General features: G+C 37.3%; 1 protein-coding gene across 7 annotated transcripts in view; it reads right to left on the bottom strand.

Annotated features, from left to right (window-relative positions):
* The window catches only part of LOC131438683 (muscle calcium channel subunit alpha-1), a 1,458,253-nt gene that overhangs the window by 1,021,857 nt on the left and 420,772 nt on the right, over positions 1 to 15,624 (bottom strand). For all 7 annotated transcript variants that reach the window (XR_009230968.1, XM_058608861.1, XM_058608862.1 and 4 more), the window contains exons 10-11: positions 6,480 to 6,600; positions 5,905 to 6,112 (exon numbers count right to left, since the gene is read on the bottom strand). Coding sequence is in view for 6 of the 7 variants with exons in the window: in XM_058608861.1 (XP_058464844.1) it covers positions 5,905 to 6,112; positions 6,480 to 6,600 (329 nt within the window). In the remaining variant the exon portion in view is untranslated. The remainder of the gene's footprint in view (positions 1 to 5,904; positions 6,113 to 6,479; positions 6,601 to 15,624) is intronic.

The following is a 15,624-nucleotide window of genomic DNA, read 5'->3' as shown; positions in this document are numbered from 1 at the left end:
TTTTCAATGTTGTACACAACATCATGTAACAGGGTTGTAGTGGACTTTCCACGCTGGTAAGCATGTTGCATTCCATGTAGCGGATGCAGGCCCAAACTAACATTTCTGATATAGTGATCGACTATGCGTTCCACTGTTTTAAGAAGAAATGAGCTTAGACTGATAGGCCTGAAACTCTTCGCTTCCTCATAAGTGTCGCGACCGCCTTTGGGAATAAATTTGACAATTATTTCCTGCCAGGCTCTTGGAATACATCCTGTCGCAAGACTAAAAGTAAGTATTTTCTTCAAAACATGTTTGAAATGTTCATACCCTTTCTGCAGTAACACTGGGAAAACTCCATCCTTTCCAGGAGACTTGTACGGAGCAAAACTCTCAACTGCCCATTTGACCGATTCAATCGTCACAACGCTTCGAGCAAGGGCCCAAGAATCGTAACTACCTGAAAAAGTCTCGGGAAGAGCTGTCGGTGATGGATCCATACATCCTGGAAAGTGAGTGTTAAAAGATAGTGAAGTACATCACCTTCATCAGACAAGTGTTCACCATCTGAAGTTCTTAAGAAACTGACATTAAAGTCCTTAGACTTCGAAAGTAACTTATTTAATCTGCTAGCCTCGTTGAGACTAGAGACATTTGTGCAGAGGCTTTTCCAACCACTTCGCTCAGACGATCGAAGAGCATTTTTGTAAGCCCTTCGAGCCAACACGAATGCCTCCGACCCATTTCTGCGACGGTGGTTCCAAGCTCTTCTGCATAGTTTCCTTAGTCTAGCAAGTTCAGCATTCCACCAAGGAGTTCCTCTAGTAGCTCGCACAATCCGAAGTGGACAAGCCTCTTCATATGCTGCAACTATGAGTGAGTTTGTCTCGTCGACAACATTTTCCAAATCAATTGGGGTTTCAATTGTTGGTTGGTACCCGTAAAATCTAGTCGCCAAGCCCTCTTCATAGAGGTCCCAGTTTGTAGATTTGGGATTACGATATGTGATAATATCAAATTTAACGTTTGAATGATCAAAGAATATGTACTTATGATCAGACAACGAAGGTTCGAGCTCATCGGAGACGAGCCAATTCACCAACTCATGCGCAATTCTATCAGAGCAGAGAGTTACGTCCAAAACCTCCTCTCTGCCAGATCTCGCAAAAGTTGGACGGTTTCCTGCATTGACTATGTGCAGGTTTGTACTGCTCACAAATTCCATCATATCAGAGCCTCTCGAATTTATATCTGTGCTGCCCCAAATGATATGGTGAGCATTTATGTCACTGCCGATTACAAGCGGTAAATCACTTTTGCAGCAGTATGATACAACCTTTTTGAAGTCATCGCTTGGCGAAGGTTGGTTATGCGGCAAATATGCCGAACAATAGACATATTTCCTGTCTATGCCATCAGTAGTCATACCAACTGTGACAGCACAAATATCCCGAGTTGTGAGCTCCGATATGAGAGAGACATCGAGAGCACTATTTGCAAGTATGCATGCTCGAGGCATTTCACGTGGATTAGTCATTCCGGTCTTGTTAAAGGCAACAAAGACTGGGTTTAACAATTTTCCAACGTAGAAGTTTCCCTTTTGGAAATATGGTTCTTGAACCAAAGCTAAAGAAGCTTTACCTTCTTGCAGAAGTCTGGATAGATTCATAGTTGCTGTACGTTTATGCTGGAGATTGATTTGTGCTACTCTAACCATTATCAATTAAAGTAACAAACACTCCACCTCCAGCACTTACCGTACAACAACTACAAGAAACCAAATATATTGGCTTATAATCGCCTATAGCGAACCATGTAAGGATTTTTTTAAATGTTTTAATCATTTAAATCCCACGAGTTGCGAAGAAAGAAGTCGTCCACTGTGCCAGAGCTTCGCTTAACACAGTAAGGGAAAATCCCAAGATATTCCGTTCACGACTGCATTGTTTAACCTCCTGCAGCCATTCAGCCATCGGCACGGAAATACACCTTGACTTAGGAGTTCCTATTTTTGTGGCCTTTTACGACATGGAACAGGAAACCAGTGGATCAATTCTTGGTAAAAAATAATTCCGCCGGATGCCACACGGCTTACCTGTTTGGTGGACTTATACCACCGGTACAGGTGGACCGTAGCGTTATTCTTAGCCAGTTGGGAAACCGCTACCGACACTACACGGCTATCTAGGCTGCTCAGAGAGGGAAATTGACATTGATGGTCAACTTCCATGGATGGCTGAGCAGCCGACAAACCCGAGATGGGAAAAAATAAATTGGCAACCCACCCATGGCAAATTATATCTGTCGATTTTATTGGGCCTCTGCCGTGCAGTCGTCGGGGTAATCAGCATCTGTTGGTGGTTTGCGATTACTTCTCGAAGTGGGTGATGCTACAGCCGATGAAAAGCGTTAGCAGTGTGCCGATGTGTAATGCTCTGCGAGACCAATGGTTCCTGAAAAACTCGGTTCCAGAGGTAATCATTACCGATAATGGTGGCAGTTTTATTTCTAAAGATTTTAAGGGACTGTTGGATTGCTTTGGCGTTAAACATAGGCTGAACTTGCGGTATCACTCACAAACGAATCCAGTTGAGAGAGTAAATCGCACTATCAACGCTGCTATTCGGACGTATGTGAGGGAGGACCAACGTTAATGGGATACGCGAATCCCGGAGATTGAAATGGTACTGAATACCAGTGTCCATGCCTCAACAGGATTCACCCCTTTTTTATCACTCATGGCCTTGAGTTCACAGAGTCCGGTAGTGATAACAAATTAGCACGACAGAATGAACAACTTACTCCAGAGCAGATCAATGAACGTCGTAAGCGAATGTTTCCTCGCATTTTTGATATGGTTGCTAAAAATTTACAAAAAGCGCTTAACGCAACCCAATATCGGTATAATTTACGACATCATCGCTTTTCTAAATCGTTTGTGTAAATAAATGAATAAATATCAGTTAGTCTATCGCCGAAACATGAAATTATCTAATGCCACGAAGAATTATAATGCAAAATATGGCAAACAATTCATTCCCTGTCGTGTAAAGGCAAAAATAGGCTCATCATCGTATGAATTGGAAGATCTGAATGGGAAAAGTCTCGGTATTTAGCCGGCCATTCATTTGAAACCCGGATAATGTTTTAAACGGTTGCTTATTTTTGTATATTCATATATTTCCTGTTCAGCTAACGAAAGGGCTATTACAATGTTATTTGTGCTCTGGTTAGTATAATTCGTCCCGTTTTTGTGTGTGCAGATCGTTTATAGTTCTGATTCTAATTCCAAAAAGGGTAGGTCGTGTGAGTTTATTCGGCGTATTTCGTATTTTCCCTTGGGCATCGAGAGAGTTTTAGAAATTCGCGAAGAGTGAACCATACGCGTTAAATAATAGTTTCTTCAACTCATCCGGAGAGTTAGAAGAAGTACAAATTAATATTAGGGGGCCCCTAATATTAATTTGTATTAATATTTGAGAGTTTTAGAAATTCGCGAAGAGTGAACCATACGCGTTAAATAATAGTTTCTTCAACTCATCCGGAGAGTTAGAAGAAGTACAAATTAATATTAGGGGGCCCCTAGCATAATCGTGAAAAATATATTGAATTAGTAGCTGTTTGTTTGAATGAAAGATATCGAATGTGTCTAGGGTGTATGAATGAAGAACTAGAGTGAGTTTGGTGAATGGATGTGTAAAATAATAAATTTGGTCCAAGTATGATTACACTTGAGATGAGAAAAAGTTAAGTCTTTAGTATGGTTATTTAGTTTCGTTTTGTCAAACTGATGTGATTTGACAGTTCACGTTTTGGTTTGTATTTCTGCTCAAGCGTAGCAAGGCGGTGATGAATATTCTGACGCACAAATTACAGTTCCAACAGCAGAGCACTCATTGTCGACTTGAAAGGCTAATGAGTGAACTGCGTAGTCCTGATTGTGACACATTATACTTTTGGTCTTATTACAGTAGCCAAACTCACCTGAACGATTTTATATATCATAATGAAAAAGAGCTCCTCTGGCCTTTGGAAAAATCATTTCACTAAGATAGAGCTAAACGATCTCAGGAAGAGAGCTGCATTGCAGGTGATAATAAAAGATCAACAAAAAAAAACACATCGTTATTTTTTACCCGACTCCGGGTCACCGGGTCAACTTGAATACATTACCCTATCAATATTGTTGTAAACCTGAAAGAATTGTAAGTAAATGTCTAAGTATAAATTAAATGTCTATCCTCCGTGTTTCATGTTTGAGTGATGTTTAATTTATGCTTAATAGCCGTGGTTGGTATCTAAATTGAAAGTAATATTCATTTAGTCATTCATATATATTTACTTATTTATTATTTATTTATTTATTTATTCATATATTTATTCATTTATTTACATATTTATTTATTTATTTATTTATTAATATTTTTATATACTATATATTATTCGTTTACTCACATTTATTCACATATTCATTTATTAGGCAATAAACAAAAAAAAACTATTTATAATCAAAAGTATCAAAATAAGGAAACAAGTCCAAGTATCAAGAGTCTATATGTCATTTGCTATAAAAATTCAAATTCAAAATCGATACCAACCATAAGAACAAAATGTAATCGTCGATGGTCTTTATATCGTTTTCTGTCATCATCATCGTCATTATATCATTGTCATCGAGTTGGAGGATTCTAGGTGGGGCTCGATGGGGGTGGTAGCGGGGATAAGCTGGGAGGAGATAAAAGGGTCCGAGCAGGCGGTATCAAGTCTTTTTTAGTTGACCTGCCCGGAGGAGTGCAGACCAGCAGCAGCGTGTCACATATCTAATTTGACCCCGCGTTTCGGTAATAAAAGTTTAAAGTTTAGTTGAACAGTTCATGAGTAGTACGTACGACGCGAGTGCAAAAAAAAAACGGTCAGTGATTGGCCAAACCAAAAAGACGCCAACGAACACCATTACCCAAGTGCCGGTAGGGTATGGCAGTTCAGACCGAAAACGTTATAAATCCCACTCGACTAAAAGTTAGACACTCGTAAGTGAATCAAGTGCGCGCATTACCGCTCCCCGGGCTTCTAAAAAAGTGCGAAACGCAGGCCTCCGTCAACAAAGGCCGAGTTGCTGCAGCATCCGGAGTTCATAGTTCGTCATAGCCCGCTGCCGAGGAAGAGTCCTGTACTACCTCCACCGATGTCCCGTCTTCAGCCAGCTGCAACAAGTCGACCAACGTTTCATACGGCCGCAACGATGCTCCAGAAGCAGTTATCATCTTAAACAAAAAAAAATCGCAAGTAATATTCACGATTTATTCAATTCACCCTTCCCCCCCATTTGTTGAGTAGCTTGAAATTAAAAGTGAAAAAAAATAATAAGTTTTTTAAAATATAAAGATGAAATATCTAATAAAATGTCTGGTCTTTAAGGTATTCAAGTTGTGTTGTGTTAGGTTACAGATAATGAGTCCATTTGCTTGTTTCCGCTCGAAAACAACTTCCGCCCAGTGACTGCAGTGCAAAAGGTTTGAAAGTCTTTCCCGCGTAGAATTTCCTCTGGAGACAAAAGAGTAAAACGACCCAAAGCCGGTGAGTAAAACGTGGCGCGAACACACCACGTGTACGCAATAGCCCGCCAACCAAGTGTTGAATAAAAAAAAACTGTGTAGGTAACAAACGATAAAACGTTTAATATAATTTAATGTTTGAAGATTTCAAGCAAATGTTCGCCGCGACTCCACTTTAGATAGCCCATGCGTAATGTTCAGTTTTGGCACACTCTCTCCAACATATCGGCCGGTATTCCACAAATAATGCCATAATCCACAAGTACGAGAGGTTATGTTTAAAAATAAATAACATGAAGAGGTAAATAATAGAACAGATGACACTATACTATTAAACCAACGATTATACAATATCTGTCATACTCACATGTGTATGTCGTTCTCCGAGTCTGCATTATCCTTCTCATGCTCCATAAAACCATCATCAGCAATACCTATTGGGGTTACTTCATGAGATATTGGTTTTTCTTCGCCTGTTTCATCTTCATCGCCTTCTTCCTTCTCTACTGTAGTTAGAGAATCAGCATCCGCAAGATTATCAACTGCGATAGCTAAAAACACGTTCAACAGAATATCTGGATGCAAAAGTTAAGGTTAAGTATTTTAAATTAATGGTTTGTTGATGATTTAACTTGTTGTACAGAATGTTGAAAGCTAATCGAGCCATTTGAATTCGAAACAAAATTTTTCTTTGACCCTTTGAAGATAAGCGATATTCTACTTTCACTGGTACTTTTCTGAAACGAATCCGATTCTCGGAACTACCGATCTGGCGCAGATCAATCTGAAGATCAAAATATTGACAATGTTTCGACAAACAAACGGAATGATGCTTGTTTTAAATTTATAGTTGCGCTAAAATTAAGTTTGACAGAAAAAATGCTCAAAATTTCGCTAAAGGTGTCTTATGGCTTATGGCTATTACTGATTTCAAAAGGATACAATTACCGCATATGAATAGAATGATGAAGTAAATACTGGCCAATATTCCAATTGATGCTACACCTCCGTACGCCTGGATTCCATCATACATGACAGTGTTCCAATCCTCGCCAGTAAGAATCTAAAATAGATGAACAATGCATCTATACTAAAGTACGAATAAGTTACATCAATCTTTCTGACACACGATTACATATTTCCGAAAAGAACCTTTTATGAAGGCGTTTGTGTTGGAGAATGACGAGTTGAATTCGAATTTCGATGGAAAGAATGAAGAACACCTTAATTCGCTGGATTGATCAATGATACAATAGGTCTATGATATGAAAAGTATGAAATAAATCTACGGCTTTCTACATTTATATTTTTAGCAAATTCAAGATCAATACATGTGCCTTTAAGCTTAGTAGCTTGTGAAGGAGCAAATTTCATATCCAATTTTCATTGCTCATGAAATCAATGAATTTAATATTATCTTGTTTTGGGGTATTAAAATTGAAATCCACAACTATAATTGGCATATTCTTGCGAGAAAGTAAAAATGGAGCGTACTTGATTTCTTGATCCACATAAAAACATGAAATATATTTTAAAAAACACTTCTTAAACAAACGTGGATTTTTGACGGTGTTAAGAAATTCTTTCTTTTCGCAACATTTAAATCTGTATTTTTAGGGAGAAATAAAAATATATGATAACTCTTGAACTGTTTGATGTCGATCATTAGAAATTTTGGTTGCCTTGCTCCACATCAATGGCTCGAACAACCCCATGAGGCTGATCCTTGTAGTTTTTTGGTGCCAAACGTCTTCGAATTGCATAAAACGTCGAGACTTAATGCATTTTTCATTGAAAAACACTGGTGGCATGGATTGCTCTGATTTACCACTTTCGAGCAGAAATGGCAATGAAATACTGTCTAAATATTGCATTTCTGCTCGAAAGTGCAAAATCAGAGCAATTCACGCCACCAGTGTTTTTCAATAAAAAACGGCATTATTAGCATCTCAAAAAAAAAATTATGGTGATTTTTCAAGATCTATGAAAATTCAACTAAGTGGACTAAGAAGGTGTTTTAGATTAGCATCACTCTTCTCATACAAATAGGCCACGCAAAGGCCAAGCGCTTGGCTGCGAAAATGATGCCAACTAGGTGGCATAAACACTGAGGCATACTTTTGTGAACTACTCGATTCAATCTGAATCAATCGGTGTCAAAAAATGTGCCCAAATTAGTTTCAGAAATTATTTATTAAAAAAAAAATTCATGAGACTGTTTTGAAGAAAGAGAAAGGCATTATCACATCACTAGGTGGAATAAGAAGAGTTTTTTGGTAAATGCTTCCACCATATTCAAAATTTTGTATTTAATACATCATACATAGCTCCTGATCTTCATTTATATCCGACTTGCGGTTCCGAAACTACAGGGTGAGATGCACCAAAATTGTGAAAATAATATCACTCTCTTTCCTCGGAGATGGCTAAACCGATTCTCACAAACTTAGATTCAAATGAAAGGTCTCATTTGAATCTAAGTTTGTGAAAAGGTCTCATGGCTTTATATAAAGTTCCTGAATTTTATTTACATCCCACTTCCGGCTCCGGAACTACAGGGTGATATGCACCAAAATTTTGAAAATAATGTCACTCAATTTTCTCGGAGATGACGGAGTTGAGTTGGCGGAGTATTCAAATGAAGGGCCTTACTTACCCATACAAATTTACGGACTTTCATTTTAATCCGATTTCTGGTTCCAGAATTACAGGGTGATATGCAACAATAATGTGAAAATAATACACCGAAACTGTGAAAATAATTTTACTTATTTTTTCGGAGAAGGCCTTACCGAATAGAAATTGTGAAAATGTCAGTTTCAAGATTTGTTTTCATAAGCTACCTCTTTATATTTGCTAGTTAATTTTTCTAGTTTACCGAAGTACCAACAATAATAATCAAATGTAATAAGGTAACAGGTATTCTGGCCACTTCATATATTTTGGCCCACCTAACAAACTTAATGGATTCAATCGAAGTTAAGTAACCCATGTTGCATCAATTTGAAGCTAATCACTTTAAATTACCTATTGCGGAAGGGTTTTTCGAAGATATTACAAAATTTGATTGGTATTTTTACAAAGTGGGCAAAACTAAAATCAATCAAAACTGGGTCAAAATACTTCTGTTACGCTAAAATATAGCTCACTTCACTTTCTCAAATATGATTGAATAATTGTTCATCAACTTAAATTCAAATGAAGTATATGAATGTAGCAGTATTATGCAACAGAAATCTTCAAAACAATTTTCTAAACTTTCTTAAAATGTAGTGTTTCGGGGAATTTCTGCTGTAATATACAGGAGAGAATGAAAATAAGAAAAGCATTATTACACCACTAGGTGGATTAAAACAGGTTTTTGTCGTGACTACCACTTACTTTACTATGGGGCGCCATTTCAAAATTTATCCTCTGAGGGAGTGATAAGTTTTTGATCGTGAATATCTCTTATTGTATCCAACGAATCAACATAATTTTTGCTACATGCCTTCGAAAATATGATCACAATTTTATGATAAAATTTCTAGTTGTGTGACATAATATCAAATAATTCAAAATTAAACTTTTCTGAAATGTTTGGCGTCAACGCGTATCAAAGACGCGCGTTCGCCTTTCTCGTATTTTGAAAGTTCATAGCTTTATATAATTTATATAATCTAACTACCAATAGAATCGACATTTTTCAACTTTAACGTTTATTGCAACAAAATTGAAGTTTTTCAATAGTACACTTTTGAAAAACCTGTCTGATTTGACTCATTTCAGGACCAGCCAATCAGAACGCGTTCTTAGGAAGAGAACAAAATATTTGCTGCTCCAGCTATATGAAAGCTGAATATTTCACTTCTTCTATCATTTTGTGAGTAACGGTTATAGATGCAAGACACACGAAAGTAATATCAGGCCGAGCACACAGCGTTACTACACCGGAAGTCTGCCAGCCAGTGCCGTAGGTGTTCAAATTTCATTGGTTAGTCGCTGACTTTGTTGATGGGGCGCCTTGATTTCCGTGCTACAGGGGCACATTGCAACTGACTGAAGTTAGATTTTTATAACGGGGTTTGTTGTATCTTCATCTTCGTAATTTTGTATACAATAGTTATATAGTTATAGTAGCAGACTTATTTGTTGCGAGCGGGGCGCTGTATTTTCCTCGACAGCTCCTTTTTAACTCTTTTGTAAGTTTCCTGAAGCTCTATAATTGCCACACAAATCAACCATGAAGACTCATCTGCAACAGACATAAGTGTTATCATAATCTGAATGTTAATGTTTTTATATACCCAGGTGTCGAGATTTCCACTTTCTGTATTTATTGTTCTTTCAGATAATAATTCCGATTGTGTGGGTTTGAGATAGAGATTAAAATCTACTTCTTCAAAACTGAGTCTATTTATATATCCAGGCTTTTGATTACATTAAAAACATCTTGCTGCGCAAGTTGCGAAATTTTTATTGATGATTTCCATATAGAAGAAAAACTACAAGGATCAGTCCTATGAGGCTGTTCGAGCCATTGATGTGGAACAAGGCAACCAAAATTTCTAATGATCTGCAATCAAAAAGTTCAATCAATCTCAACCAATACCGAACATCATTTGTCTTGATTTGCATTTGTTTTATAACCGACGAAATTACACCACTATCCCAAATGCATGCAATTATATCTTTGTACATACTTCCGATTTCGATAATTAAGCTTGTGTTCAAGTTTTTTTTTGCAAGCAGTTTTTTTAGCGTTAAGTTTCTCTACAATTCTGCGATTTGGGATGAAGCGATAAACTATTTCTCATTATCAATCGAGTTCATCTAATATAAATTAGAAATTAATCTTGAGCATTCAAAATTTATCCAGGGGTAGTTTTCAATTTCTCATGGGGAAACGACATAACATGCAATTCCGAGCTTGCATGACACAAGATCAGAGCATACCAATTAAGGGCTGACGCAAGTGTGGTTTAGGGCGTTTCAAAGGGCTATTTTCACGCTTCAAATCTGATTTTCTCAGAAACGGTGACGAATATCAAAAAACCCAACAGACAATCTCTTAGAAAATTAGTTTAGATTATTCTGTGAAAATTTGAATGATGAGATTATTCTGTGAAAATGAGAATGATTGTTTGACTTTAGCGGTCGGAAAAGTCTTTTTTCTGAAGAAAGAATTGCACAGCTGAAAACGACAACTTTCAACTTGTTCATTGAATATCTCGCCTTCAAAAGCATGGATCAAAAATCTATCCAGACAATGTCTAGATAATTTAGTTTAGATGCGTTTAGTGCATTAAAGCATATATGTTGTCGCGATAAAAATTAAGTGAATGTTATTTTTGTAATGGTAAGTCCATTTCTATGGCGGCACCATTTTTTTCTGCTCTTGTATTTTGGTTACGTAACGAAACATGGGAGAGAAATAAAATCGGCTCAGCAACGCTGCCAAACAAGTGGTAGCTTTATTGGATTTTATGTGATGTAATCAAACTTGTTATCGAAAATATCAAAACTTTCTTGGCTATCTGGCCACATCGAGAGTCTTTTTACACATTTACGAGAGAGTATGAAGAGAAATGTAATACGCACAACGAGCCACACGGTTTTTTTTGTCTTGCTGTCTAGCAACAACCTACCTCTAGCATGCTACGAGTAAGACTGAAACTTTAGCTTTTTTTTCGCATAAATATCTGTTTATTAATCTTATTTTTGTGTATTACATCAACATTTTATAGTACAAGTGTTTTGACCCTTTGGCCTTTCATCTTTGTTGTTCATACGATTCGTTATTAATATTAGGTGTTTTAGTTACTCTTGTTTTACATACTAATGTTTAATCATAATATTTATTTTAATTATTTATAAAATGTCTATCTACTTATAACTATCCCTAACCTAATACGTACAAATTTTGAATTATTTATATTTCAGAGATTGAGCACCTCTCTTCAAATTTCGTGCAGTATTGTTCGAATTTTTGTTCTAGTATATCCAATGAGGCCATCTCATGTACTTCACTGTTTCAAAAATGACGATCAGTTGTTCAGCAGAGAATAAATCACCAGAGTCATCCTTTGCTTGTGGTTGATTATTGCCCCATCCAGGAGGGATTCTTGAGGAAGATTCTTTTTGAGATCCAGCGGCTGAAGTCTTTGGATTGCTGCGAGGAAGTGGCGGCAAATTCGGAATATCCCTCTTCGGTGGGAGCCGTGGGAAAACAATTTCATCCTTCTGTGGAACATTCTTGCGCGTTGATTGTTTACGGGACGCCTGTTATCGAATTTTTGTGAACTCAGCACGTTTGGGACACGATTTGCTAGTAGATGGATGGTCACCATCACAGTTCACACATTTTACAGCGATGTCATCTAGTAGGCAATCGTTGGTATTGTGTGATTCGGCACATTTCCCGCACCGACTTTTCATGTGGCAATTCCTCGCTCCATGGCCGTAGTTCAAACAGTTCGTGCACTGTGTGACATCCCGATGTACCGGTTTATACTTTTGCCATTCGATGATAATGTGAAATAACGATTTAATCGGATAAATAGGTTTAATTTTGATCGGAGAAATAGGTATAAAGCGAGAGGACTAGTGTTTGATGGACAGAGAAGATGTTTAGATATAAGGTATCGGTCGGGTGACGGCCAGGATGTAGACCATGTTCGATGTACGTTGCTACTATGTCTGTGAGTTTTAGTATGGCTAAAGCAAGATCAAAGTGGCTAAATGGTAGCGCGTATGCACGGAATGCATAAGAACGCAGGTTCGTGTCCTGTCTCTGAGCGTATCTTTTACCAAAAAATTCATCTTTTCTGTTAGTTTTTCTTTCGCTTGGCTTCTCCAATATATATTTCCGCTCAGTCATTGCAATAACTGAACTTAGTCATGGCGGCTTTACGTCAAACTAAAATTAATAAATCGTTAAGAACAATTGCGGTTTGATTTTCCGTAACAATCTGCTTCTGGTAGGAAAGGGGAACGTACATTGAACATGTAGACCATGTTCGATGTACGTTGCTACTATGTCTGTGAGTTTTAGTATGGCTAAAGCAAGATCAAAGTGGCTAAATGGTAGCGCGTTTGCACGGAATGCATAAGAACGCAGGTTCGAGTCCTGTCTCTGAGCGTATCTTTTTCCAAAAAAATCATCTTTTCTGTTAGTTTTTCTTTCACTTGGCTTCTCCAATATATATTTCCGTTCAGTCATTGCAAAAACTGATTTAATCGTTTTCAGTTGACTTATGGTGATGGAGCCCTTCTCCAGATGAATCAGGTACAGTTGATCTCTAAACTTTTTGTCCGTATTATGTCGTTTCATTTTGAACACCATCATAGGCTTTAGTCCAGCCTCCGACAGTGCCTGCTTTAGTTCGGCTTCCATCATATCGGGTAGTCCTCGAAGTACAACCTTCATAGGTTTGTTGGCGGCAATATCGTGTGTGAAGTATTCTGCTTTTGTCTGCTTCAGATAACATTCCACTCCTTTGTAGTGGTTCAAAGCCGGAACAGTTATTTTGTAGCCTTCAGTACATAAACGGATTGTTACCTGTAGTCCTTTGTTGATCAGTGTGTTGAAATCCGAGCGTAGAGTTGGTGGGAAGCCCTTCAGGTAGAAAGGCGGCATTTTATTCCTTTTTCTGCAGTTCCTCTTCAACATAAACTGGCAGATCAGCATATTGGTTTTTACTCAGCAAACGATCGTTTACCTGTACATCACTTGGCTTCAGACGCTTAGCATCCTTTGGACCCTTCTCGGATCTATGGCGCGTTTTACCCATAGCTTGGGTAGGTAGAAACTGCGAATAAAAAATAAAACAAAATCGAAATTAGTCGTAGTAGGTTATTCGTCTATCCACATCGAGTGTTAGATGACGAATTTTAGCTTTAATTTCGCTTCTATTTATAGATTCGCGTGCTTCCAACAGCTTCGCTTTTGCATCGATCGACCAATCAGAGTGATGCTCTCTCTTTGATACATCCCTTACTCCTTCAAAACCGTCGTCTATGGCAGGGAAATCCGGTATACCAAAGATTTTTAGCAGCCAAATAGGACAGTGCTCGCTACTAATCAAAATTTCTATCATATATAATTGAAAAAACTACAAGGATCAGCCCCATGGGGTTGTTCGAACAATTGATGTGGAACAAGGCAACCAAAATTTTTAATGATCATCATTTTCAATAAATCGTCAAACTATTGAATTTGCAAATGCACGAGAGTCTGCTTAGATTAAAATTTATTAGAAATCAACTCCAAACACGCGAACCCTATTTGTCGTGATTTGTATTTGTTTTGTAGCAGACGAAATTATATCAATAGCCCAAATGTATGCAATTATATGTTTGTACATACTTGCGATACGGATATCGATATTTAAGCTTCTCTCCGCCAAGCTTGTGTTCAAGTTTTGTATACAAGCAGTAATTTTTATAGCGTTTCTCTACCATTACTACCATTCTGCGATTTCGGTTGAAGCGATAAATTTTTTCTCATTATCAATCGAGTTCATCTTATATAAATTAGAAATTAATCATATGCACTCAAAATTTACCCTGGGGTAGTTGTCAGGCGAGACGACATAACATGAAATTTCATCCGAACTTGCATGACACAAAATCAGAGCATATCAATTAAAGCTTCAAATCGTTTTATGGCACTTTTTGTCTTGCTTTCTAGCAACAACCTACATCTAGCATGCTACGCGTACGACTGAAACGTTAGCTATAATTTTGCTTCTATTTATAGATTCGCGTGCTTCCAACAGCTCCGCTTTAGCATCGATTGACCAATCAGAGCGATGCTTTCCCTTTCATATATCGCTTACTCCTTCAAAACCGTCGACTATGGCAGGGAAATCCGGTATGCCGGCGATTTTTTGCAGACAAAATAAGACACGGCTCGCTATTAACCAACATTTCAATGATATGCAATTAAAAATACATGGCTATGAACATTCAAATCAATACGTATAAATATTTCCAATCAAATGGTGACATAATATCAATAATTGATACAAAATTGACTGAGCTGTGATTGTTCAAAACCTGACCACATTTCTACGTGTATTTTTCTTGAGTTTCTAATTTGCACCCCTGTATATAAAACAAAAATGTGTTCCACATTAATACGTGACTTGATACATTCAAATCGAAACGTAGAGATATTTCCTATCAAATGCTGAAATATTATTAATAATTGATTCATAATAAACTGAACTGTAAGTGTTTAAAACCTGACCACCTTTCTACGTGTAGTTTTTCTTGAGTTTCTGATTTGCACCACTATATAGAAAATAAAGATGTGTTCCACATCAAAAGTACCTGTCGCGATCAGTATTCATGTTATCTCAATGTAGCTTAACGCGCGTTTTCCTTCAATCATCAAAAAACCAGTTGAAATTGCATATTGCACCAAATGCATGATACTTGAAAATATTAGATCATACTTAACGTGCAACCTAAACTGATGTAGAACATGAAATAATCGATAACGTTAAAGGCCCGTGTGTAGTGGAGGATGTACTGAAACCAATTGCCAATAGCACTAAACCTGTTCTACACTTTTTGCACTGGTACCACTTCGCAGTTTGAAAGAAATCTGTAAAATTGAATTGAATCAGATGTAACAAAAAGTATCCATCATAAATAACAGAAAAGATGTAAGAAATTAATCGAAATAAAAAAGATAAGTTCGGTTGAGTTTTCATGCCATGTAATCACATAATTCTACATGTTCTTGCATATAAATTGGTTTGAAACATGACGCTTCATTTATGTGCATCTTATAAGATGTAGAATCACAAGATTTTTTTGATCTTAGAAATTTGCACATATTTTTACTGTATAAATTGTCAAATGACGCAAAAATCCCTTTCGTAATGACTTAATGAGGGATTGAAATGAATTTTATTAGTTCTTACTGTAATTAGAGCTTGGTTAGCAAGTGGGACTATATAAATTTGTATGGACCATTTACTCATCAGCGGCTTGGGTGACTCAGTCAACTAACGGACATACACGAAACCGGAGGCGAAAGAACGGAGGATATATAAGATGAAAACCATCGCTCTGATTGGTCAATCAATTCAGAAGC

Source organism: Malaya genurostris, chromosome 3 (genome assembly GCF_030247185.1).
Source record: "Malaya genurostris strain Urasoe2022 chromosome 3, Malgen_1.1, whole genome shotgun sequence".
Classification (NCBI taxonomy): domain Eukaryota; kingdom Metazoa; phylum Arthropoda; class Insecta; order Diptera; family Culicidae; genus Malaya; species Malaya genurostris.
Note: the sequence above shows the minus strand (reverse complement) of the source record. Positions and strands in the feature narration are given on the sequence as shown.